The sequence below is a fragment of the Poecilia mexicana genome, unplaced genomic scaffold (assembly GCF_051168715.1).
Source record: "Poecilia mexicana isolate PSO_F unplaced genomic scaffold, ASM5116871v1 scaffold_19, whole genome shotgun sequence".
Classification (NCBI taxonomy): domain Eukaryota; kingdom Metazoa; phylum Chordata; class Actinopteri; order Cyprinodontiformes; family Poeciliidae; genus Poecilia; species Poecilia mexicana.
This window is the reverse complement of record NW_028263388.1, coordinates 17971766-17997097: the sequence shown is the minus strand read 5'-3', so window position 1 is coordinate 17997097 and position 25332 is coordinate 17971766. Positions and strand designations below refer to the sequence as shown.

The window sequence follows — 25332 nt, the reverse complement described above, 5'->3', positions numbered from 1 at the left end:
CCGTTTACGCAGCACTTCCGTTTTCAATCCTCCGTTTTCCCCCCCTTTCAAATAACTTTATTTCAAATAGGAAGAACATAAAACACATTGTAGAAAACAAAATAAAAATAAATACATCTGAAGGCATTATAGAACATGTAAATCATGTAAAAATGTAATTAGTCCTTTGAGACGAGATATTTGAAATTAGCGCCTTAGCATTAGCTTCTGCTAGGTGTTGGTGTAGTGCTTATCATTAGCATAATATACGGTATTATTTATAATTAGTGGTTCGGGGTTGGTACAAAAAGCTCTTGTAGTTAGCAATGCCAGGAAGTTTGTAGTTTGACAAAATGTGAAAATGTTAAAGGGTGTGTATATTCCTACAGGGAACTGCAGATCTTTTAATATTTAAGCACTATTTTTTGGTCGGGGTTCATCAAAGGTTGACAATCAAATAAACTGGAAAAAAGACACGCTCAAGGTACCTTTGTTTATAGTTTATGGCTCATAGGAGTAACATCACATACATCATACATAGTGCACAATAACAACTCATTTTTAAAGTGCATTTGCTTTATGATGCACCATCTTTCAGCTTAAGAACACAAATCCTGCAAGAAGTGCATCTACAAACATTCCCTCATGAAGCTTTTACACGTTACAAATACAGTCATTATTATGGTCATTTCTACCGTTATGCATTCAGTTAAGCTACTACACAATTCAAGTATAATCTCAGTATTATTACAGAAATCATAATAATACTAGAACTGTCTAGAGTTGCATTAGTAAGTCTTAAAGGCAGCAGGCAAACTACAAGCAAACAATGTGCTCTTTCACAGTCGCAAAATAAATTACATACACAAAACATCTACAGTTTTTTTTTATTATTATTGAATTTCCTTTACTTCTTGTCAAGATCTTTGGAGGAAAACTTTTGAGAGCAACTGTTTAAAAGTAAATCTGCTGCAGCTCTTCTAAAATTTTCAATGATCTAGGCAGAAACTTTTTGGGATATTTGCAAATTTTACATTTTAAAATTTCTAGATTTTTTTTTCAGTTTATAACACTTGGTATGAAATATTTCCCAGTTGGCAAATGCAAGTGTCATGAGCTAATAAACATGATGCTCCACATTAGATGTGTTATGAAGTAAAGTTTAAATAACTTCACAAGTCTTATTCACCAAAACTTAGAGGTTACTTTTCAAAAACCTCCAAGATAATTTCAAGACTTTAATTTACAGGTTACTGTCACTTCTGATCTGATGATCAAATACAATAAAAAAATCATATTTTTTCCTATTCATTTAATGCATTAAAGATTAAGAATGCCACTCTTTTTGGTCTATGAAGACATCAACCAACCGCATGCATTTTGATGCATTTTTTGGAGCTTAATAAAAGTAATAAATATTTAAAACTTATGCTTTGAGGCATAAATTAGGCTAATATTGTAATTCCTTCATTTACTGTAAAACCTACTACATCTATCATAGAACTTCCAGCACATTTTTATCTTTTATGTGTGGAAACAAAAGTCAGAATCAGCAGGTTTGAGTCAGAAAATGCTCGACTGGTGGATCTCACTTTTAGGGAAGAGGAAGGATTATTTCCCAGAACGGTTCCCACACATGTGAGGCAGAGCACAGTGGAGACGGATGTTCAGGCACTGGTGTTTCTGTGCAAAAGGAGCCACTTTTTTTTAAACATGAGCTGGTTTTATTGAGCCCTATTCTTTCTGAATTATCTTGATCTCTAAACCTGCTTTGTTTGGAAATAAAAGTCTTTACCAAGACTGTTTCATGTGCTGGGAAGACAAAATTGAAACGTTCTGCAGACGAAACTAATTCGAAGTAGGTAGCACTTCATCAACTGAGGGCCCTCTGTGTTCAATCAGGTCTTCTTTGGTTTTCTGAATGCGGGAAAAGATTTCCCTGAAAAGTTCCTTATACTCCGGTTGGTGAAAGTCATCCTCGCTGTCGTCTGCCTCCGCTGGAGCAGGAGAAGATCCGCTGTGCTCCGACTCCTGCAGCTCCTCCAGATGCCCGCAGCGTCGCAGCAGCTCGTCGTACTTCACCTGCAAGGCACTGTACTGGGCGTCGACCTCATTGAGCAGCGAGATACCGCGGTACTTCACCACCTCGGGTCGACGCACGCAGGAGCACTCATGGTCGTAGATCCTGCTGGGAGAGTCGGGCGCCTGAGTGGCCTTCATCTGACGCTCGCTGGCCCAGCGCTTCAGGACGGCTGGACTTTTGACCACAGCCGGCGCTCCATCGTTCTCCTCCTCTGGGTTGAGTAACAGCAGGCCATGGATGACGTCTGACCTGGGTGACCGTGAAGATGATTGTGATTTCCAGAGTTGACGAAGCTCCTCGGCCTCCTGTTCCAGCTCAGACACTCTGGCCTGTTGGAGGACAAGGAAAAAACAGAAAAAAGGATAATAATAATAAAAAAGTGTTCAAGACGATTCAAGATCCTTTCCAAGTAACCAGCAAACTCAGAGAAAGTTCTAGAAAGTACCTGGTAAGTGCAAAATTCCCATCTTGTATGTTCTTCTAAAAACAACCCAAGTACTTAAAATAAAAACGGCAAGCTGTTTTTTGGCAGTAGGTTAATGTTTTTTGGTGTCTGGAAAATGAACCATTTCAAAAACCTCCCAATTGTTGAGCCACGACTGATGGGGACTGCTTCGTTACCGCAGCCCAGCCCATTACCTTGCAACCCACACTAAGTTCCAGCTAGTTTGCTCAGCTGGTTTTAACCCTGTATGCGCTGTACAATGGCTGCTGGAAAAGACGAGAGTTTTGTTGTTGACTTGCCATTCAGAAGCCACTTGCTGCATTCTTGTTGGCTGTGCAGGAGGCTCTACTTGTGCTTTTCAAAAATGTACGGTTGTACAATTGCGCAGTCATTTTCATATGTGAGTGTAAAGTTTGAGTTGCACCAGATTTTATTTGGATTTAAATAAAACAACTCATTCTGAAAAGAGCTTAAAACAGGCAGAACTGATCAGACTAAAATCACCTTCCCAAGAATTATTTTGTACAAAAAATGTTTTATATCACCAATGGACCTATCCTAACCTGTTCAAGAAAGACTAATAGGTCACCCTTAAATAGAAATAGATGTGACTGGACACTTGGTAAAGTGGTAATGGGTTTAGTGTACCTGACATCCCTCCATCCTTGCCAGCTGTTGCTCCAGAGCCGCGTTTTCTCTGGCGAGCAGCTGCGCCTCCGTCTCTGCCTCCTCACGCCGTGCACGCTCAGTGGCAAACTGAGTCTGGAGGGCGCGCAGGGACTGCTGCAGTGTCACCTGCGCCTCCTCACGCCATGACGCCACTGACACTTCGAGGTCGTCCAGACCTTCATCAGGATCAACTTCGTACCTGCAGAGAGACGTGGACACGTCTTTGAGCCACATCTCAAGTTTCCCTCCCGTGTCTCATTAGATTTCAAGTTTTTATTGTTAATTTTTGACACAGATTAACTGTAAAACTAAAACGGCTGCACAAGAGTGCTGTACTCAAGCGTATTCATGGAAAATTGAGTTGAAGGAAAAACTGGTATAAAAAAAAAGGTGCTGAAGCATCACTGTAGCAGTGCCATGTCCATGTTACACCATTTTGATGTGGTAATTAATGCAAAAGGAGCCTTGATAATTCTTTTAGGGGATATATTACACTTTACTTTCACATCTTTTCAGTAACTTTTCTGTATTTAGAGAAACAGAATAAAAATCAGGACTGGCTGGTAGGAACAAGAAGGCCATTTAAAGTCACAGACCCAAGGTTGGAGACTGCAGCTAATGATTAACACTTGGTAACACTTTATTTGACAGGGTGACACCGTAATAAACATAACACCTGATATGAACATGACGGAGTCTTTATGAATGTCTATGACTGTTCTCATAAAGTGTCATTCAGTAAGTAATGACTTTCACTGCAAAGTTGCTCTAAATGTTGCATTGAAAGTCCCTTAAAAGTGCCAACTTTGCATTAAAGTGTCATTATTTACAGAATAATGCAAAGTTGGGACTTTTAATGAAACTTTTAAACCAACTTTGCATTAAAGTGTCATTATTTAAAAAATGACACTTCATGAGAACAGTTAGAAATTCATAAAGACTCCATGTTCATGACAGTGTTATGTCAGTCTTATGCGCACCCCTTCAAATAAAGTGGTACCAAATGTATTACAATATGAGAATAAAGTTGAAGTATTATGACTCTTAGATGAGAATTAATAAAAAAAAAATCATCAAAATGAGGAATGTTGAGCATCCAAAGTTATACTACTGTATAAATTTAACAGATAAGGAAACATTTCACCTTTTAACATCAAATTATCAGCAGCAGGACTTTGAAACGTTTGTGTCAATTTTGCAGAAAGAAAAACAGACTTGACAAGTTGGTCAGATCTTTCCTCTCTTTAAAAGAACTTTTTCTAGTAATTTTTCAACTATATTCTGGTAATATTGTGTCTTTATTTTTGTAATATTGTAACTTTATTCTGGTAATTCTTTGTCTGGCCCTAATCTGTCGTAGTTCTCCAACTGGTTAACATATAAATGCATATTTATTAAATATTTTCAGGCTATCAGTCTGATGAATCAGTGTTATTTTTAACAGAGATCAGCTATTTGTGTCCACTGTTGCATAAGCATGTGTTCATTCTAATCTCTGACGGGAAAACAAAGTGAAAGGTGCCAGGAAGTGCACATGCAGAGTTAAAGGGTCAAAGTTCACGAGACAGGTCGCATCTTGAAGGAGTGAGGTTCAGTGCGATGCTGAAATAAACATTAAAAAATAAAGTTTTTTAACTAATGTCAGGTAGAGTTCATGTTTCAGGTGTTTTTTTATGTTTGATAATGAGACAAGAAAACACAAAAAGGAGAAGAAATCTTTTAAAAATGTATCTAATCAAGAAGGTAATGTGATTAGATTAAAATCAATCAGCTTGAGAGGATTATTGACCGATGTCCGAGCCCTCCAGCTCAGACTTTGGCCTCCTTCCTTTCAACGTCCTCCAACACAGCGCACTCTGACTCCAGACGCTGCAGTCTCCTTATTGGATATATTCCCACCCACCCCCCTTAACAGGATTACACACAACAGCAACTAAACTGAGTGATCAAACCTGTCCCACTGCAGACAAACAGGAAGTGGCTGCAGCGTGAAGAGAGCACACTGCTTTGAGGAGCGGGATTAGTGTGAGGGAGCATTTACTGATCCCTTAGCGAAGCTTACAAAGACCTTCTGGATCCGTGACAAAGGAGTTAGAAATATTTTAAAAGCCTCAACTAGACTCAGCGGAGATAAAGACCACAGAGGAGCCACAAACCTCGGTGTCTTACTAGTTTACTGTAAGAAATAAGGAGTTTCTTGTCAAAACAGGACACAGAAAATTGTTGCCAATGGTTTTTCTCAACTCTGAAACAAACTCCCTGAAAACCTGATATATACTGAAAACATGGGCTCCTTTACAAGAGGACCTTACTCACTGTTTCTACAAGTTTAAGACTTTAAGACCATTTACATTTAAATTAAAAATTCACATTTTGCGATGCTCTCTACAGCCTTAGCCCCCATAATGTTTTGCTTTTTTCACAGAATGCACCTTGCCCAACATGGGTTGGCAACAGAAAGGAGCATGCCATCCAGCTGACTTGCAGTAAATTTGCTATTACACAGGACAAATGCCAAAAACCTAGCTAGCTATGAAGGGTTTATTAGGAGCTAGTTAGCTGCTAGTAGCCTCAACCGCAACAAAGATGATTTGAGTGCAACTCTAACTTTTGCCAGACAGAAAAGTCCCGCGAGAACCCCCCCCAAAAAAAAAAAATTTATTAGATTAAATAACGCTGCAACGACAAAATTTAAGACCAACAGGAATCTCCCCCATGAATTTAAGACATTTTAAGGCCTTAATTTTAGATATATGAATCTCAGACTTTGATCCCACGGCAACAAAATCAATGGGAGCATCTTCACCTGTGTGCGTTTTGCAGCTCTTGGAGGCAGCACACGCTCTGAGTGCCGCGAGGCGGCCATCTTTCTCCGCACGGAGACCGCTGGGACTGACGTGGAGTTAGCTTCAGCTCCTCCACCTGATGCTGCAGCTCCTCCACCTGCGTCTGCAGCAGCTCCACCGTGTCCATCAGCCTGAACAGAACGTCACATAGGGTTGGTAAGAAGGAATATTAAAAACCTGCTGCCTTCCTTGCAGATCAGATCGCTCACCCGTGGATCTTCAACTGGGCCGTCCGGTTGTCCAGAACCAGTTTCTGGTTACTCTGCTCCAGCTCTCTGGCGGAAACGTCAAGCTGCTCGTAAACTTTAGCGTGCTGATCGTTGACCTGCCGGAGGAGGTCAACCTGTTTCGTCAGGTACTGGAAAAGAGGGAAAGTTAAGTTTGAGGGAACTGGAAGAAAACGATTTCTAAAGTCCTGGTAGGCGTGTTTGGAGCTCTTAGCTATTCAACACAAAATATTAAGAAAGTATTGTTGGTCTAGTTTCTATAACACTTGAAATAAGTCAAAAATACAATTAACTTTTCAGCAATACATAGTAGGAGTTATGAGTAACTAATTTCTTAATATTGATGAAAAAGTATGAGTTCCACTGGCAGATTATTTTACTTTTTACATGGGAAAAATTTATTGTTATAAGTGAAGTAATTTCCCAGTGAAACTTGTAAATAAATTGATGCATCATTACAGTTAATACCACATAGATTGTTTATGAAATGTTTAAAAAAAGAAAGGTAAAAAGTGTGGTTAATAATTGCTTTCCTAAGCAGTAATTAACCTTTGATTAATGGTTAACCATTGGTTATATTTAATCCACAATATAATCATGAATTTCTACGTCTTTATTTTCCGGCGCACACCTTTAATGTTTTAGGTAAGCTTCAATGCCTCCGAGGGCAATTTATCTTATCAGCTACTGAGAAAAGAACATGCTGAGACTTTCTGCAGCTTATCTGCTGAGTGAAAATTGGCTCAGGTGAGAGAAATGTTCACCTCACACAACACTGGGTATAATTTTCAATCTGTGTGGAATAAAGGTACCATAAGTATAAACTCGTGAACCCAGTTTGTGCTTTTAAAATCCACTGAGGCGGGGTATTAGGATTATTAAACCAATGATGAGTGAATAAAGTTCTGATTAGAAATGGATATGATTACCATTGCTGTCCAACCAGTTTTCTGGGATATTGGCTAATGTGGGTCTATATCATTAAAATTCATTGAAGTTTGTGGGTGTAACGTAAGAAAATGTGAAAATGATCAAAGGGTATGAACGCTTTTCTAAGGTACTAAATGTACGTTTAAAAAAAAGGAGCAGCAAAGATGTTTTTTATGGGCGTCCCCTTGAGAGTCGCAGTAAATCAGAGACAATACTTCCACTCTTAAGAGATTAATTTGGTAACCAGCATGGATGAGCAGGTTATTCGTTTGGACTCAGGCACCCAAGGCTGACCTGATTGAAATAAATTTAATTAAAGTCTGGGGACCTGTTAGGAATCTTGAAATCATTACTTACGGTGCATGCAGTGGAGGACAAAGAAGCAGCTCTCCACGGGAACAGCAAATTGCCGTTTTTGTTGCCTAATAGGCAGATTGCAAGACTTTGTGTTTGGTCATGGTTCAGTGACGCTTCATCTGTCAGCTCCAGATGAAAACGGTTTCGCATATCAGGTAAAATATCCTGCAGCATAGGGCTGGGCGTTAAACCACTTTCAGCGACTAATCGAATTTTTGGTTTTTGAAGATTTAATTTTTGGAAAATCTGGGGGTTTTTCCACCAATAAACTCCTTGGGTTTTTGTAGCTCGGAGTGATGTCACCACGCTCAGGACCGCCATCTTTTTGACAAGCATGTTATTTATTAGGACGTTGAATTCAGGTCAACTCCACCACAGAGTACTAGGGAAAAGCTATTATATTTTTCTTAATTATGAGGTTAAAGTCATAATATTACAAGAATAGAGTCGAACGACAATAGTCAAAATATTATGAGAATAAAGTCATTATATCAGGAGAATAAAGTCATAATTTTGTGAGAACTCAAATGTGAAAAATAAAGAGTTAAAATGAGAAATGTTGAGAATCTTGTGAAGTTATAAGCTTTACGGATTAGTACTTAATCTTTTAACACACCAGCACCAAATTATTATCAGTAGTAGGACTTTGAAACAATCTTGGAAACAATTGTGTCTCTTTTGAAGAAAGAGTTACAAACAACTTCCTTCTTGTAATTTTAAAAAGTTTTTCTGGTAAAACCGCATCTTTTTTCCTGCCAATATAACTATATTCTTGTAATTAAACAAAATTTCTCAATCGTCCAACTCACAGAAAGAATGATGCAACTAAAAATTACTTTTTGAAAATATATTTTTTGTCGTTTGTAAGACCTGTTTTTTTTTTTTTTAGGAAAAAAAGCAAGAAAAATTGAAAATTGGATGTGGTCTGAAAAAAATCTGGGATTTACTTTTAAAGCAATATCCCGCAGCCTGACTGTAGCATGACCTTTAGGCCGAATTTTAGGTCAAACCGATGGTTTTGTGAAGGAGGCGTGTCATCAAGCAATACATCAGAAAGGTTGCACCATTTCCTCCTCACCTCGATCTCCTGCAGCTGCTCCTGGTTGGTGGAGTACATCTGCTGCAGGCCCTGCTCCAGCTCCCGGTTCCTCTCCAGGAGAGACTTCCCCAACTCGGCCGCCAGCTGCAGGTCTGCAGGAGAGACAGGGGGGTGAGCAGGAACCGGGCGCTGTTTTTTTATCCACGTTTAGAGCCACCAGAACGGGCATAGGGAGCTTCTGCAAGCTGCTTTAAGAGGGTTTTATTTTTTTGCTATCTTTTTGTCCATGAACCTGTTATTTTCTCCACCTCTGAATAAGGACTTTTTTTAAACTCACCGCAAAAACACAGCTTTTGAGTACACAACCAGTGCTATTAGATTTCCTTATTCCAATCTAGATTAAAAACTTAATCTTGGTCAGAATCAATGATGTTGCTACAATATTCCGCTAAAGCTAGGGGAAAGAAAGAACACTTTAAAAGTTTGATGTTTCTGTAGAAATCTTTGAAATTAATAATTTTCTTGTGTACAATGTACAAAGATGGAGCAATATATTTGCAAACAACTTTGCACAAAACATTAAAGTTGATCAGAATCAATATTTGAATCAGTATCTGAATAAATTTGCATGTGTGGAATACAGCAAACAAACGGGAATTAAAATTTTAGAAAATTTATTTCTTCTCTTATTTATGGCGAAGACAAAAAGTGATGGCATTCATAAAATAAAGAAGAAATTGTTGTAACATAATATTTCTATGGCAAAACTTAAAATTCACTATTCAGATTCATTAATTCATTATTTTTAATTTATAATTGATGCTTTAACAAAGCATAATTTGTTCCAAGGAGACACGTTACATTTACACATTTCAAAACTGCATCATTCCATCTTACTTGATTTGCAATTTAACACAAATAAAAGTGTTTTTAAAAAAAACGCCCATCAGTTTGAGAACAGACCAGAATAAAGACATAAAAAGAAAAAGATATTCTTAAACAAGGCTCTTGTTTTTTCCTCACTTTGCCGCATATGTGAATATTCTGCTGACCCAGGCTGCCTTTTTCTGCATCCAACAAAAAATAATAAAATCTTCAAGACAAGTTGGATGCTTTGTGAAAAAACAAGTGTCTTAAATAGCACATGTTGTATACCTTAAACACATGAATTTAATCAAATCTGCCTCATAAAGATTTAAAAGTGATTTGCTTCCTGGTTTATGTGTTACAATTTTTTGCTGCATTTAACCTTTCATCGCATATTGACAGTCAATAAAAAGGGCATAGACATATATTTGCTTTTTAGGGGTTCCTTAACAAAGACAGAAAGGAAATGTACCATGTTCAAGGTCCTGCTTGTCGTACCACGGTTCCTCCTCCTTGATCTCAAATTCCTCTTCGACAATCATGTCTGCCAGCATCTTCCCGCTAAAAACCAGTCAGAAAATCCAAGTTATATTTCTGTTTTTAAACATAGCTAAAAGCAGCGGAGAGACCGGTTCCAAGAGACTGCCCGCCTGCAGCGGCCGGTGTGCGGCACCCACTAACGGTCACACGGATAGACAGCTCACCACTAGTGAAGCTGGGAAGCTATCTGATCGCGTTTCCGGTCTGGATTTTCAAAATAAGTCGTGTTTAGCGCGTTAAAAGAAGTAACCTCAGGGTTATTAAAATTACGGCTTCATTTTGGCAGTCAGAGTAATTTAGAAGTACAGATGCAGTTATGTCAATGATAAAAAATTGTTTTTGGCAAAGATTTATTGCAAAAATAAAATTAAATAATGTACTGATTTTGTCACTTTAGTATCAGAACAAACCATATGTACTTCCCATTTACCAATTAATCACTGTATATATCATATACAAAAAATAAAATGAAAATTGTCAGGCTATTTTTTTACATTTGTAATAATGTATCATGCAGTGAACAAGATGCCAAAACACTCACCAAATAAACCTAAAAGTGTAAACTGTTATTTATAATTTTAATTCTTTTAATATTTTTGGAGACCAAATTTTGTAGCATGCTTGTAAAATCACCCCTGACAAGAGGAAATCAGGCAAACAGAAGACAGAAATCTGTCATTTTAAGAAAATGCAGCAAAAAATATAATCAGTTTTAAACTATAGGACACAAGTAATAAACATTTGTGATTCCAAATAAGGATATTGGAGATCTAGTGGTTTTTACAAAATGTAAGGTTGAAGTTTGTTACTTTTTATTCTATTCTATTGTGGCTGGAAAGAAACTTGTTTAAAATAAAAACATAAATAATCATTTAATTAAGTGATTGTAATATTTTTTTTTTTTTTACTTTTTAAATTTGCTGTAGATCATTTCTTATTCTATACGTAGGATATTTTCTGAAAACGAAAAACAAAACAAAAAGTCGTGCCTTTATTGTGAAGAATAACCTAACCCTATTTCCGGTCTTCATCTACCGCTGTTTCACATCCCTTCTACACCTGCTCCTGGGTGAAGCAGGGCTTCCTGCATGAAAACTGTGTAGGACATTTTCACCATCACCACACGAGGGCGCTGCAACGAAAAAAATAAATTTCTCTCTTTCAACTAGCTTCAAAGTAAAATACATTTTATTACATACATTTTTAAAATAGTAAACAACAGAAACAGAATTTAATCAAACAAATAAATGAAATTCTGAGTTTGCAATATCTTTATTTAAAAATATACATTTATGACCCCAACAACATATTGGACTTCCCCCTCTGGCTTGAAACTCTGTTTTTCTTTATTAGCAGCACGCACACTCAAATTGTTTCACTTTGTACTATTTCAACCATTCAACTTTTAAACTTTGAGCTCTTTCACATGCATTCAGCTAGAAAAGCAGTTCAAACCTTAAAAATGTACACATATCCTTACACTACTTCTGTAAACTTCAGCTATTTCATATAATTTACATATTTTGTAAAATCCCTCATTATGCTCAGTCTTCAGAAAAAACCATGGGTGGCTCTGGCCGGTAAGAAATTAAGCGTCATTATACCATTAGCTCTGAGGGATGAAATTAGGCTTGAAAGAAGGAATTAGCAGAAATAAATAAATTAAAGATAACTTTAAATTACCTTATTTTGTTGTTTCTACATTGACATACAATTTATTTGTTTGTTCTTTTTTGTGCCAATTGAAAAACTACAAAATTTAGAATCAGCTTTATATTTTAAATGTTATTTTTATACAGTTTCAGTAACAAGTGTTTGGATATTTCACACACAAAAATGTGAAAAAAGTTTGTGATTCAATTTATGAAAAATCCGCAAAGCCATTGTAAGTACTCTTTCTTACCAGTTGGGGGCACTGTAGCTTCATTTTCTGTTTAATTTCTCTTCTCAAGGGAGTTGGATTCAACTACAAATCCTTTATTCAGTCTGGAGACAAAGAGAATATGATATTGTCAGTAAATTTATTCATTTAAAAAGATAAAACAACATTACCAAAGGAAGCTAATCCACAGATCATAGTAAATCAAGTATTTCATCAGCTGCAGAAGCAGATCTTGATTTCAGATGAGAACAAAAAAAACGTTTCCTTTGGTGGATGTGTTCTTTTGGGGAAACGTCTTTCTGATCATAAATTATTTGATAATCTTGAGCCAATAAATATGGGAGATTTTTATCCATCTTATTATTTCTTATGGCGTTTTACGTTTTGGTAAGTTTATATAACAAATTGTCTCACAGAAACCTTAAATAACAAAAAGGGTTTTGTTATGACTCAGCTGCGATGAGAGAAAAACAAACAATAATCTTGCAGAGACTGAAACTGTTATTAACTCGGGATCTTTGTTTTTTCTCCTGGGTTTTGGACATCCGTCTGTTCATATCCGAGTATTTTATAACATTTCACATGGAGTGACTCAATGATTACTCAGCTGGAGCTTCAGCTCTGCTGCTTCCACCTACACCAATAGTTACAACTTTTTTAGTGGAACTTCTTCTTCTCTGGTGCTAATAAGATAAGTTGGGCACCAAGACGCTTGTATTAAAGCACTTGTTTCATTTTGACTGTATAGCTGATTTAGTATAATTTTCTTTCGGTACCTGGCTATATAACAGTTCTGGAAAAAATTAAGAGCCCACTGCACTGAACTCCATTGGTTATTCCACCAAATATTGATTTCTGAACTCTTCCTGAGTTCTTCCTGACGAATAGTTTTCCTGCTCAAAACTATTCATTGCTCTTTGCTACACAATCCTCTTTGCTTATTCCTATTTCTTGTGCACCCTTTTCAACTAGAGTTTTTCCTTTCAGTGGATTTTTTAAGCTCATCCCTTCTTGTAGGATGTTTCTGGTGGTGTTGCTGAATGGATAGAAGGTCGTGCCTCTCCCTGTTGCTTGTGCACATTTTTCTACCACACTTTTTCCTTCCACTAATCTTTCCATCAGAATGTTTCCTTACAGAATCCAGTGAGCAACCAACATCTTAATGTTGTTTATAGCACCAAATTTCTGCTTGAAAAATTCAGCTTTATTGTATCACTATTGACTATTTCCTATCAAAGACTCAATAGCAAATTTTTGTCAAATATAAAGACTCCACTTTGTGGAAGATGCATTTGTATAATAGTTCAGTTCAGTTTTTGATTTGAATGAGTGAAACAAATAAACTTTTTTGATTTTATTCTAATATCACCTTTATGGATTTGTGTCTGTCATGCAATATTTCCAGGCCAGACATAAAGGTGCAGCTTATCAGCTGTGACTTCAACCTGCAGCTGGGTGTGAATGGATTTTCACAGATTATCTGAGTCTCTCACCTCCTGCTCACCAGATCACATTATTCAGAGGCTGTAGATTAGTTGCTCCCACATTAAGCCTCTCCCCTTTAAGGCATTCCTAGAGACAGTCTTTTCATCTTATTTTCGATTCCTGCTTCAGCTTTCCTCCCTGATTTCTCCGTTTCAGTTTTGCGGCTGTCAGGGAGATTTGAGGAAGAAGAAGCAGGATTCCTCCGCGGGGAACTCGGCCTCTCAGAACGACAGGATGACTGTGATCTTTTCCCTCGCAATCAATACTGTTTGTGCTTCTTCAACCCACACTTCCAGCTGTGGTGGGGTTTTTTTTATTCCTCCTTTCTACTATTGCTGATCTCCAGCATGGATTTCATGGGGTGTGAAATGTCACAAACAGTAGAGTGAGACCCCATGCGCTCTTTTAATTCACCTGGATTTGGCAAAACAAGATTTCCAGTCATGTTTTCTGAGACAGAAGAACAATAATGGATCTGAGAGCAAATGATAAAGGCAGATAAACTAAAGAGGGGAAATGAAATATTACAGGCAAGTGTGCAAGGCAAATAAGATGATTGCCACTCCTCTTCCCTGAGGCGATCTGGGTTGGTGATGCCTCTTGCTGAGGCTCTGAAGTGGTGACAATAATGTGCAGCAGAAACTGGTAATGAGTCGTTAAAAAGAGAGATTTGGGGCTTTACTGATCCGTTTCCACCAACTGTCTTGGCTGTGGGAGTTGGAACCTCTAAATATTGTTGGGGGAGTCGGGAGGGGCTGTAATGGGATTTAAGGATGCGCTTCTGGGGTAGAACCATAACACAGACTCAATACATATCCTCAATATGTCTGTGTGTGTGTGTGTGTGCGTGCGGTGTGTGTGTGTGTGTGTGTGTGTTCAAATTTCATCTTCAAAGCTTTTTCTTTTTGTATATATTAACTGTGACAGGCGCAGAGCCATTTTATTTTTTCTGCTGTCCTTTTTTTTGTTGAATGATTTTTCAGCCTTTTGTTCTGGACACGAACACAAGCAGACAAGGATGGTTGTGTTCGTGTGCTGAGCAGGGGATGCTGCGTTGCCATAGCAACCAGCCGTTTGGCAAAGATTCCCGTGATGTCAAGTCTCGTCCGGGATCATATATAGGTTCAGGACAAAGATACTGGCACAAGCAAGCAAACACACTGCATACTGTACATGAACAATTTTTTTTCCCACAGATATACATCCTTTACAGTGTTGTGAAAATTTTTTTTGCCTTATAGATCTCTTCTGCTTTTTTGTCACACTTGCATGTTTCACATCAATAGACAGGAAAAAAAAACATATAAAGTGTAGTGACCTGACCTAATCTGACTGCTTGATCTTGAAAAAACAAATATGTCTGAAAATATGGCCAAAATTCACCCACAGAGTATCTGCATGTTTCAAATTTAAGACTTTTTAAGACCATTATGAGTGAAATGTATTTATCATGACAGAAATGCACAAAATAAAATTTAATCTATTATAAATAGTACAGAGGGTTTTTTTGCACATAATAAATATACAGCTCTCTGAAATTCCAAGCAAAAACTTAGTTTTTGCAGAAAATGAGAAATGGTCAAAGTAATAAAAACCTCAAATAATGCAAAGAAAACAAAGAAAACAAGTTCATATTTATTTAGAAACAACAATACTAATGTTTTAACTCAGTAAGAGTTCAGAAATCAATATTTGGTGGAATAACCATGAGGTTTTCAATGGGGATCAGTGCAGTGGTCTCTTAATTTTTTCCAGAGCTGTACGGGTTGGCAATAGAAGTGAGCCAGTGACGAGTGTAAGATGATTTGTTTTTGTATTTCAATTAATGTGGGTACAAGATCAGTTATTTACTAAAGATGATCGATAGCTAAGTTGTGCTGTACCTTTAAGAGGAGCTGTTTCTTTCTTCTTCGGTGGTTTTTTTTTTTAATGAAGGCCAGAGACTGGTTCTGTTCTGCTGAAGGAAGATTGAATAAAAGTCTGGACAGTTACGCTATTTCCTCTCAGTGTTCTGCTTTTTCTCCACCCACAACCTCCTATTTTGTGGTAACACGTATTTACCCCACATCGTAGGGGTAAATACGACGTATCCAATAGGTTAGCTAACAACCTATTGTTAGCTAGCCTAGCCTGTGTTAGCCTAGCAGCCAGAACGCAATGAATACGTCTGCAGGTGTCTCAAATGTTTGCCTGACAGAAAAGTCCCACAAGAAAAACAAATTACATAGATAAAATAGTTTTGCCATCACAAAATTTTATATTGACGTATTTCAGATTAACTTACATTTTCTGTAATAAAAAATGAGAAGAACTTAATTTATTAATTTTAGATAGATTAATTTAAGACTTTAAGGATGTGCGGATACCCTCATCCACAGGGCACAAATGCTTGTAGTCAGGTGTGATCTCTAAATGCGGCACAAGTAGGTAGGTAGGCAATTTCTTTTGGATCTGATTGGTTTTAACAGCCTTTTCCTTAATGAATAAATTAATATTTAAAATCTGTTTTTGTATTTACTCTGGGTATTTTTGTCTGGATGATAAGTGTACAAAAAAAAAGCAGAACGAAAGCAATATGCAAGGGTGCAAATTTAGGATGTTGTATACATGTAGATAGATAAAATACTTAGAACTTCAAAAGTTCCCATTGCTGCAAGTTTAATCAGAGGAAGGCAGATGTCGCTTCACACAGGTACATCTGTGTTGTTTACTCACCCAGAATGCAATAAACAGGAAATTGGGAGGAAGAGAAATGGTGAGAAGAAGACTCTGATAACAGGGAATCTCTAGATGGCAACACTGATAAGAGAATATTGGGAATTGCGATAAGAGGAAATTGGATTTGTGTTATCAGTGAGCTGCAACATCAAAGGCCTTTTGGCAGAGGGAAGTGGGAAACTTTAAACCAAAAAAAAAAAGTTAATTTCACAAGTAATCTCCCGCCTTGGGGCTTGTGGGTAAAACAAAACTCTGTGAAGATGAATTTAGCTAATCTCTCTCACACAGCTTCAGGGAATTGCAAAGGCACAGGGATAGAAATTTGCCCAAGCGGCTGGTTTGGAGAAGAAAAATTTGGAAAACGGAGACATCTCACGCTGTTCGTTCAGTGTGAGAATGATGATGGCTGTTCTGGCAAGTGCAAAAAAAACATGATGAAAATGAGTAAGAGCTCAGATATTTCCTGCTGTCTATGAATGAAAGGGACACCTGAGTCACAACAGACACACTGTGACAAAATACAACATGCTCTTTTAAAAAAATCTAGCTTTTTTATGTTTAAAAGTTTTTTTCTGTAAGAATATTTCAACTTAAATTAGGTCACACGCTTATTGCTATTCATTAATGCAAGGACTGTTGCAATGTTATTTTTAAAAAGCACCAAACTCGAGTTCAGTATGAAAACATGAAGCAGAGATTTAGAGCAACGCTGACAAGAAAATACTGACGTTGTCGGTCCAGATATTTAATGCTGAAATCTTTCAGATCATCAAAACATTTTTGTATATCACATCTGAGACCTTTTAAGATTTTATTAATAAGTTCAACAAACTGTTCTAGTTTCAGCTGTCTTATTATTTATTTCTCTATCTGCTAGGGCTGGACTTTAAAAAACAACAACAAAATATCAGATTTTCAATTCTAATCTATTTTTTCCTCACATTTTTTCCCTCTTTAAAACAAACACATGACACAGCATCTCATCAAAGCCATTTTCAAATGTGAAATCATGTTTTTACTTCCTGTCCATCAGCTGATCATAGCCGTTTCTGTGCTTTTACGTTTCTGTGCATCTGTTCAGATGAGAAATGCTCACGGCAGCAGGAAACGGCCGAGCTGATGCTTTCTCTCTGGCTCAGTCCAACTGCTGAGTAAAGAGAAAAACAAAATCTGCCAGTCGTCTCCCTTCTTTTTTTATCTGCACTGATGGGAAATGCTTCTTCCTGCTTTGTCTTCAAATGCAGCATTTTCAAACAACACTTTCAGACAATTTTGACGACAGCTACAAAAGAAAATGTCTGTTTTTTTAAAGATATCTTGTCACTATCTGGTCAATCTTTGTGTTGCTGAAGCCACTTTTCTGCCAGTTTCCGCTTTGTTCAGTCTTCAGTAATCACAGAGATGCATAAAAACAGCAAACAGAGGAAACATTGTAGCAGTTTTGGGGGTTTTCCTCAGCAGCTTAGTTGATTTAATATGTACAAGTCTTATGTACAAACATCTTCTCTGGTGGATAATTTATTGAAAATGTTCATGTTTTATTTAACCGCTAAAGTCTAAACATGTATATATTTTTTTCTTTAAATCTCCAGTTGATTTACCAATTTCTTAATTCATGGAAGAAATACCTGCAGACTCATTCAATGAATTAGAATATTTTTGAAAAGTCCGTTTATTTCAGGAGCTTTTTCACTAAGTGAATCATGTTATATGAATTACTTACACATAATTGAAAGACTTTAATTCTGTTTATTATGATGATATTCTGGTTACTGCATTAAAATTACATCAAACCAGTATAAAAGCTATTTGTAAAAACAGAAATTTGACAAATATATTGTTTTTTCCCCCCATATGACTATTTAAAAGTGTTCATTATTTTTGTTTGAAAAACCCTGAGAAAAAGTGGAAATTTACAGCTTCGGGTTGCTGCTGACATCATGTTTCTTTTAAGCAGGTCCTATTTAAAGTAGACAGAAACTTAAAGGGGTTAGAAGAGGAAAACAAAAGTATTTATTTTAGTTAATAAAACCGACTTATAAACTGTATTTATAAATCAAACATGTTACATCTTATAAAACAGTTTTTGTGTGACAGAAAGCTTGGTTTATATAAAAAGGAAACAGGACTCCCAAGCTGTGCCGGATTGTCCAACTTGGCTGAAATAAAGCCAACTATATAACTGCAGAGCTTTTAGTGTATAACATTTAATTGGCCAGACTTTCTTTCTATGCTAGAAGCTGCAACAAATTTCTGTTCTGCACAGGAACCCTTCAAAATGCTCACTTCAGTCTACAGTCTAATCTTCAGCCTGGTTTTCTCCAACTCACATCAACCAGCAGAGATCTGCAAACCTGCTAAAGAAAACACCAATTAAGTTACCACCAAAACGTACCTTGATACCCCTAAATAAAATCCAGCTGCAATCAGAAGATCCTAAAAATCGTCAACTAATTTAGTAGCTGATTAATCGTTAACTGGTTTACACAACCTCAAAAAAAAAAAAAAAAAAAAAAAAAGACATCTCCTGAAAAAACAACACAGTCAGAGCTGTAATTAAGCACAAACTGTACAGAATACATACACATTTTACATTTTTGATTAAAAAAAAAAACCCAAACAACAAAAAACCTTTTTGTCTGCACCCTGAACTCATCAAGTGGCAGTTTTAGCTTCACCGGGTTCATAATCACCTTTAGCGATCCAATTACTAATAGGTTGAAACTTAATTTTAGCTGTTTACATATACTTTTCATCCAACCTGAGCTTCAGCCATTTTGCAAATAATACAAATGCAGGCCACACTTTCTTAAACTGTAAAATAAATAAGTAAAATCATGCATCGGTGAGTAATTTTAAATGTGGAAGGAAAGTGATTTATCATTATGTTTCCTGCTGATTACTGACCGGAGTGGAGCTCTGATTTTACTGCATTTACAACAGAAGAGGTCAGATTATTTGGGCAGCACCGCATGAGATGAAGTGACAAACACGCAGGAATCAATCACTTTCTCGGTGCTGGAGAAGAAGAGAAAAAAGAGAGAGTGAGAAAGAGAGAGAGAGTGAGAAAGAGAGAGGTGGGGGAGCTTTTTGCAGATCTCAACACTATTGGACGTCTGTGTGTGTTTTCCCTCCCGTTCATAGTGCCGCACCCTGAACCTCCCACATCTACATCCTCACTCTGCACGGCACAGATAGATATTTTTATTTGTACTTAATTTCCGGCAGCAGCTGGAGCGCAGGAAGGACGACGCTTCGGCACCTTCCCGGACAGGTTTGGAGCCAGAGATGGGAGAGGATCCGCGGCTATGACACGGACACACCGGGCGGGAAGGATGGCTCTCACCAGCCGGGAGATGTTAGGCTTGATCGGAAGCGCCTGCCTCTGGCTGCCGCTGTTTGCGGAGGTACGTAGGGCTACTGTACGATGAGGTGCATTTTTTTCACCCCAATATGGCCTGATTTTTATGGGGGTTTTAAACGCTCTGCTCTTTTTTTTTGTTTTTGTTAAAAAACCATTTAATCCCGAGATAGTCACGCTCTACTTACCTCCACCCCTGTTTTAATACAACCCCACCTCAATTAGGCTGATAACTGAGATTAGGTTTGGATTATTTGTTGTTTTTTACACAACCTATCCACCGCTGATCCATGCGGGAAGTATTCCCAACAAAGCAGGTGCATATCGGGGCGTTAACAAACAGCAGATCCGCATCTTATCCAGCTACTGATGGCATGTTTCACAGCTTAATTAAACAGACTTTATTGATTGCGTCGCAGGCACAAAGCCATGCATGCACAGTGGCAGATGAACGCTGCCTGGCACACCTCCTTCCACTCCTCCTCCAGCGGAGGGGATATCATGACACGGAGCCATCGGTGGCTCCTCTGGTCCATGCAGGTGTTGCAGAGATGAACCCCGCACGCTTGGTTGAAGCTTGTCACAGCGGTTTGGTCAAAGCTGGACAAGTTAACCCAGAAGAACCGCAGGGGAACAGGTGCTGCTGTCAGATGCTGCGTGGCTGTTTTCACTGATTTACACAAAATAATATTGTTTTTTAATTCCCCATTGAGCTGCAAATCAAACAGTTTCTATAAATAAATGTAACTGAATCATTTCTTAATTTAAACTTTACAGTTTCCAGTTCACTGTCTATGAATTCATCCGGTTACACTCATGATTTGACTCTTCAAAAGGGGAAAGGCACGAACACATTCATATTCTGCAGGTCTTCAGGTTAGAAGTTGGTTACAGGAAAATAGCTGCTTTTGAAAACACGCCCACATTTACAGTCAGAACAACAATTAAAGACTTTAATGGGGCAGTATTATGTATTTTCCAGGCACATAGTGCCAATTTTATAGCACAATCAAGTAAGTATGTTACCTTCAGTTGTTATAAAAATGATGTTGAACCTTTGTCTCCTCTGGCCTCTGTCTCTTTAAAAACTTCTGCTCTTTCCAAAGCTACAAATTCAGGAAGTCATGGTATATACAGCATTTTTATAACAACTGAAGGTAACACAGTTACTTGGTTGAGCTATAAAATGGCCCTATGTTTCTGGAAAACATAATACTGCCTCTTTAGATGATTTCTCAAACATGCATGAAAGAATCAAGGCAACACTCCAGGTATGTTTCTGCTGAGAGAATAACGTAAAGCTTAACATCTCATGCTAAATTTAGCTAAATTTTGCATAATACTGCCCTTGTCCTTGTTGACAAATGTGTTTTTAAATGCTTTCTTTTAAAGGAGCCTTTTATACAGAATTCATAAAAATGCTTTTCATTTGGGTCTCTACAAAAAATGTTTTGGTGTCTCGAAAAGGAGCCGTTTCAAATGACTTAAGTCACAAATCAGCGGGCACTGCCCGTAACCTGGCAACCATCTTGGAGCTCTGCTCGTTATCTAGCAACTCCAACTGAGCTCCAGCACGTTTGGTCAGCTGGTTTTACTGCTGTATGTGCTGTACAATGGCTGCTGGAAAAATAAAAGTGTTTTGTTGTTGACTTACCATTCAGAAACCACTTGCTGATTCCTTGTTTGTTGTTTTCAAAGATGTATGGGTGTATAATTGCTCGTCTGTTTGCAGCCATTTTTTTGTGTGAGTGTAAACGTTGAGTTGGGGGCGTGGCCAGCAGCAGTTTATTTGGATTTAAAGTGACAAGAAGCCCTAAAAGCAGATCATTCTGAAAGAAACTCAAAATAGGTTGAACTGATTGATGAGTTTGTGCAAAAAATGTAACAAATATGTTTTGTCGCCCTTAGACTGATCCTAACCTGTTCAAGGAAGCATAATGGGTCACCTTTAATATAATCATGAAAATAAGGTTCTGATCCTTCATCTCTCTGTTGGTTCTTCCTTCCTGATGTGCTTGTAGCTTATTAGCCTCTGCAGAAGGTGGTTTGCATGTTTGCATGGCGGTGCAGTGGACGCAGCTGTGAGGCGTCACAACAGATTACCGCCGTAATCGAGCCGAGGGATTGACACGAATGGAAATATCAGGAGCCGTGTTTTACGACCACAGGTCACCTGTTCCCGCTCGAAATCATTAGATACGGCTGTTTCCTCAGAGAAATCTTAGCAGCTTGGGTTTGTAGAATATTTGAAATGATGCAGAGTTAGAAAATGATTGCATGGTGACCAGGCGAAGACTCACACTTTATTGTTTTTCCTTGTCTGGCATTTAGGAGAAACGGAAAAGATCTTCAGTCTCTGCTAGAGCTGCACATTATGAGCATCACAAACGAGTTCTTGGACTGCAACAGGCTCATATATTTAAAGTGCCAAGCATTCGTCTGCTGCAAGCCAGTAATATAAGTGGCCAACAGAATGGTCTGCACTGCAGCTTGTACCAACAGTTGATTTAAATGGCAATGGCTGAGATGCTAACTGTTCTCAAACTGGTCCAATTCTGGATGTTTGAGTCCAAATCCAGTCCCAATGTCTGAATTTAAATAGCTGTTGATAACAATATAAAATCTTTTACTTTAACATGTAGTGGTGTTTTTGTCCTGGTGTTTTAGATGAAAATTAAAACATACAATAAATTAATCACACGTTATATTAAAATGAGCTCGGTAATTTCCATTTTTGTTTACAGGGATTTTATAATCGATTTCTTTTAAGGTTTTGATTTTGTGTGCTTATTACTTCAGGTTTATTTATTTCTTTTTTTTAAAAGAAATAGTTCCAGTCTTAAATTTTCTTTACAAAATTATTTTTGAGAGGCTGAACTTGCATTGTTGCCATTATTATTATTATATAACTTGAAAATGGTCTCAAAACAACAATATTATCGTTTATCGCAATAATTTATGGGACAATTTATCATCCAGCAAAATTTGTTAACACAGGACTAGCTACTGCCATACAACAGTTTGTGTCTATATCTTCACTTGTATTAATATTTATAAGACTGATAATTACATAACAAGCCTTAGAACCATCCTTTCATGTCTCTATTAACATTTTGCCTGCGAGAAGCTAAATCTGTATATAGACCACTGAGAGATGCAGGGCATTACCACAGTAGTATAAAAATGGCAGCTGCTGTCAACCTTTCAGCTTTACTGAGGTGCAAATGTTGCTAAAGAGATCAGAAAATTCCCTAAAACCAACTGTGTATATGAGTGATTGAGGAAAGTCACAACATGCAACTCAATAAAACATCAGTTTTACTTATTTTAGTGAAACAAAGTGAAGATGGTAACCAGGGCCGGGTTCAGAGGGATGTGGAAAACTGTTTTGATGCCCTGTCTTATAAAGAAAGGAGGAAAGTGAAGAATGAGCCACCAGCTCTTGTGTTCAGTACTGGGAGCTCTTGAGATATTCTCCACTACTCTCCCAGTTTGAGCCGCTTCTGTTTGAAGCAAAGTTCATCTCATCTTTTTGATGTTTGGGCTTCTAAATCACAATTGATTAAATTGAATTTGCCAGCATGTTCTTAATAAAATTAAATACAGCGTGGCCGGGTGTTAGGGCCCCCAGAGGACACCCTTGGATCTGGCCCTGTGTGTGCAGTGTGTTGATGCTGAGCGATGAAGAGGAGGAGTTAACGGGCAGCAGAGATCGTCCATGTGAAGGTGAAGCAGGTTGCATTTCATCGGCCTTGCTGCAGTTATTCCACAGAGGCGATTATGTCCTTGTGTGTTTGTCTCCTGATCTCACAAATAAAATCCAAGTCATTTAACATCTCATGCTTTCCAGTGCTGGTGAGTGTCCTTATTGTGTGCATTAAGTGTTTCTGCAGACATAGCATGTCAAGTTTTCACTAGAACTGAAACTCATTCACAAATTAATAGTAAAAGCTTCCGGAGCTTTTTCAATGAAAAGTTAATGGAAACCTAACAGAAGAACCAACATGGCTGACCTTCCCTCCATCCAGGACTTGTACAGGTCGAGGGTCAGCTAAAATCTGTGCAGGCTGCAGGTGAATGTCAATTATACCACTGTCAATCTTTGAAAAGCAGAAGTAGAGCTTCCTGCACAACCAGCAAGAATGCAGAAAGTGGTTTCTTGATAGTAAGTCAGCAACAAAACACTTGTCTTATCTAGCAGCCGTTATACAGCACATGCAGCGGAAAAACCAGCTGACCAAACATGCTGGAGCTCTGTGTTAACAGCAAAGTGCCCACCAACTGTGATGTAACATAAAGTTATTGCAAAGAAATGACTTAATGGTTATTTGAAACGCTTGGGCTATTTTTTTTGTTTTTTTTTTAATAAAAGTACAAAAATTTGCAAAATGTGAATTTTCCACAAGAGATGCGACTATTTTTACATTTTCTTCTGTCAGAGGATAATTTTCCAACAAAATGTACAACATCCCAACATGTTCTGTTCTCCTCTTACAAATGTAATCCAAATGAGCCTGTTTAATGTTTTGTCTCGTTTTGCAGATGGTGGCTCAGGACAGCTACCTCAACGAGGTGCAGAACTCAGGTAGGCGGGAAGTGAACCGTCCGTTTCTCCGCCTGCTTCTCCTACGCCATCGCTCTTTACTCTTTCAGCCCTTCTCTCCATTTTATCCCACATTCTGACTCAGACAGCATAAAAGCACACCTCCATGTCTTAAATCTCCCCGTCTTCACAGCCTGCACCTCTCTTCACCCCTCATTCAGTTTCTTTCCTGAGCGTCTCTGAGAAGATTGGGAGCCATAATGCTGACAACGATGGGGGTGGGGCGAATATCTCTGTTTTTACGCCACGCTGATAAACGAGGGAAATTCAGGCTTAATGCTTTTCCAAACCCACCATCCATCAGCAGCTTCGGCCTTCCCGTCACGGGAATGCCTCGGCACTCTTCAGAAACCCCTTCAGCACCTGCCTAGGTCAAAACGTGACCAAAAATCTAATTAAAACCTGCTGTAAATGACCTCATTTGGTTATTAGTTTAATTTCTGTGAGGAAAATGCCTTTGCCACACACACACACGGACTCCAAGCCTGCGAGTGTGAACCGTATCAAACGCTCATTGTGGCTGGGAAATGGATTATGAGAGCTGGGAGGCTGAACGTTCCCAAGGCGATGGGCAGGATATGGCTGTCGTGGCAGAGAGGAGCGCGGCGGGTGTTGAGACGAATAAAAGAGGCTGAATGAGGCAGAAACGATGAGAGAGGAAGTAAAATGTAGAAAACATTGGTTATTGTTGATGCAGACAGACACACAGGCTGGATTTTGGTTTAAGTGATGGATTTACAAGTTATTAAAATTGAGCTAATGTGAATAAAAAACGTTTTATAGAGCAAAATACGAGCAGAGCTTTTTATTTAAATTCAGTATAGTTTGGAAAAGATCATCTTTTAAGTCAAGGATTAGACACAAATATGTATAAGATTTTTATAGAAATAAGGATGGGGATATAGAGTTAAAAATGTAGATTCAAATAAAAGTGATGATCAATAATCATACAATAAACAACAAAATCCTTAAGCATTCAAACATTATTAAAATAAATTTACTACATGCTATGCCTGTCTTAGATGCTGTAGATGAAATTTAAACCTCCTTTAAACGGGGAGAATCTAAAATGATGTTAAAATATTAAAGATGTTCTAGTCTGTCCAAACAAATCAAATCAACTTGTTTTATTTGTCTTTTCAAATCTACACAAAAATGTCAAAAATATGAAAACTGATCTCAAAAACTACGATTAGACACCTAAAAAAATGATGTAACACGAGCTCAACGAGGCAAACTAAACCAAAAAACCCCAAACAGAAACACTCAGACACTGAAATATCTATTTTATATTAAGAATT

General features: G+C 37.8%; 2 protein-coding genes across 2 annotated transcripts in view; one reads left to right on the top strand and one right to left on the bottom strand.

The window, feature by feature from the left end:
* Positions 1 to 464: 464 nt before the first annotated feature.
* Positions 465 to 10154, bottom strand: LOC106927479 (cerebellar degeneration-related protein 2-like). Its single transcript, XM_015003088.2, has 6 exons — positions 9915 to 10154; positions 8615 to 8727; positions 6232 to 6380; positions 5983 to 6153; positions 3156 to 3375; positions 465 to 2391 (listed from the first exon to the last, which is right to left on the bottom strand). The coding sequence occupies exons 1-6, from the start codon at positions 9994 to 9996 to the stop codon at positions 1828 to 1830; spliced, it is 1299 nt and encodes a 432-aa protein (XP_014858574.2). The 5' UTR covers positions 9997 to 10154; the 3' UTR covers positions 465 to 1827.
* Positions 10155 to 17900: 7746 nt separating this feature from the next.
* LOC106927460 (neurotrypsin) overlaps positions 17901 to 25332 on the top strand; it is a 31851-nt gene continuing 24419 nt past the window's right edge. The window contains exons 1-2 of the mRNA XM_015003048.2: positions 17901 to 19474; positions 23971 to 24013. Coding sequence (XP_014858534.2) covers positions 19376 to 19474; positions 23971 to 24013 — 142 coding nt within the window. The 5' untranslated portion in view covers positions 17901 to 19375. The remainder of the gene's footprint in view (positions 19475 to 23970; positions 24014 to 25332) is intronic.

Excerpts from the sequence above, each read along its gene's own strand:
- LOC106927479 (XM_015003088.2), bottom strand. The coding sequence starts at position 9,996 with ATGCTGGCAGACATGATTGTCGAAGAGGAATTTGAGATCAAGGAGGAG. Across the intron at positions 6,381-8,614 it reads AGCAGCTGCAGGAGATCGAG|TACCTGACGAAACAGGTTGA; the intron begins GTGAGGAGGAAA and ends CCTCTTTTCCAG. Across the intron at positions 2,392-3,155 it reads CAAGGATGGAGGGATGTCAG|GCCAGAGTGTCTGAGCTGGA; the intron begins GTACACTAAACC and ends GTCCTCCAACAG.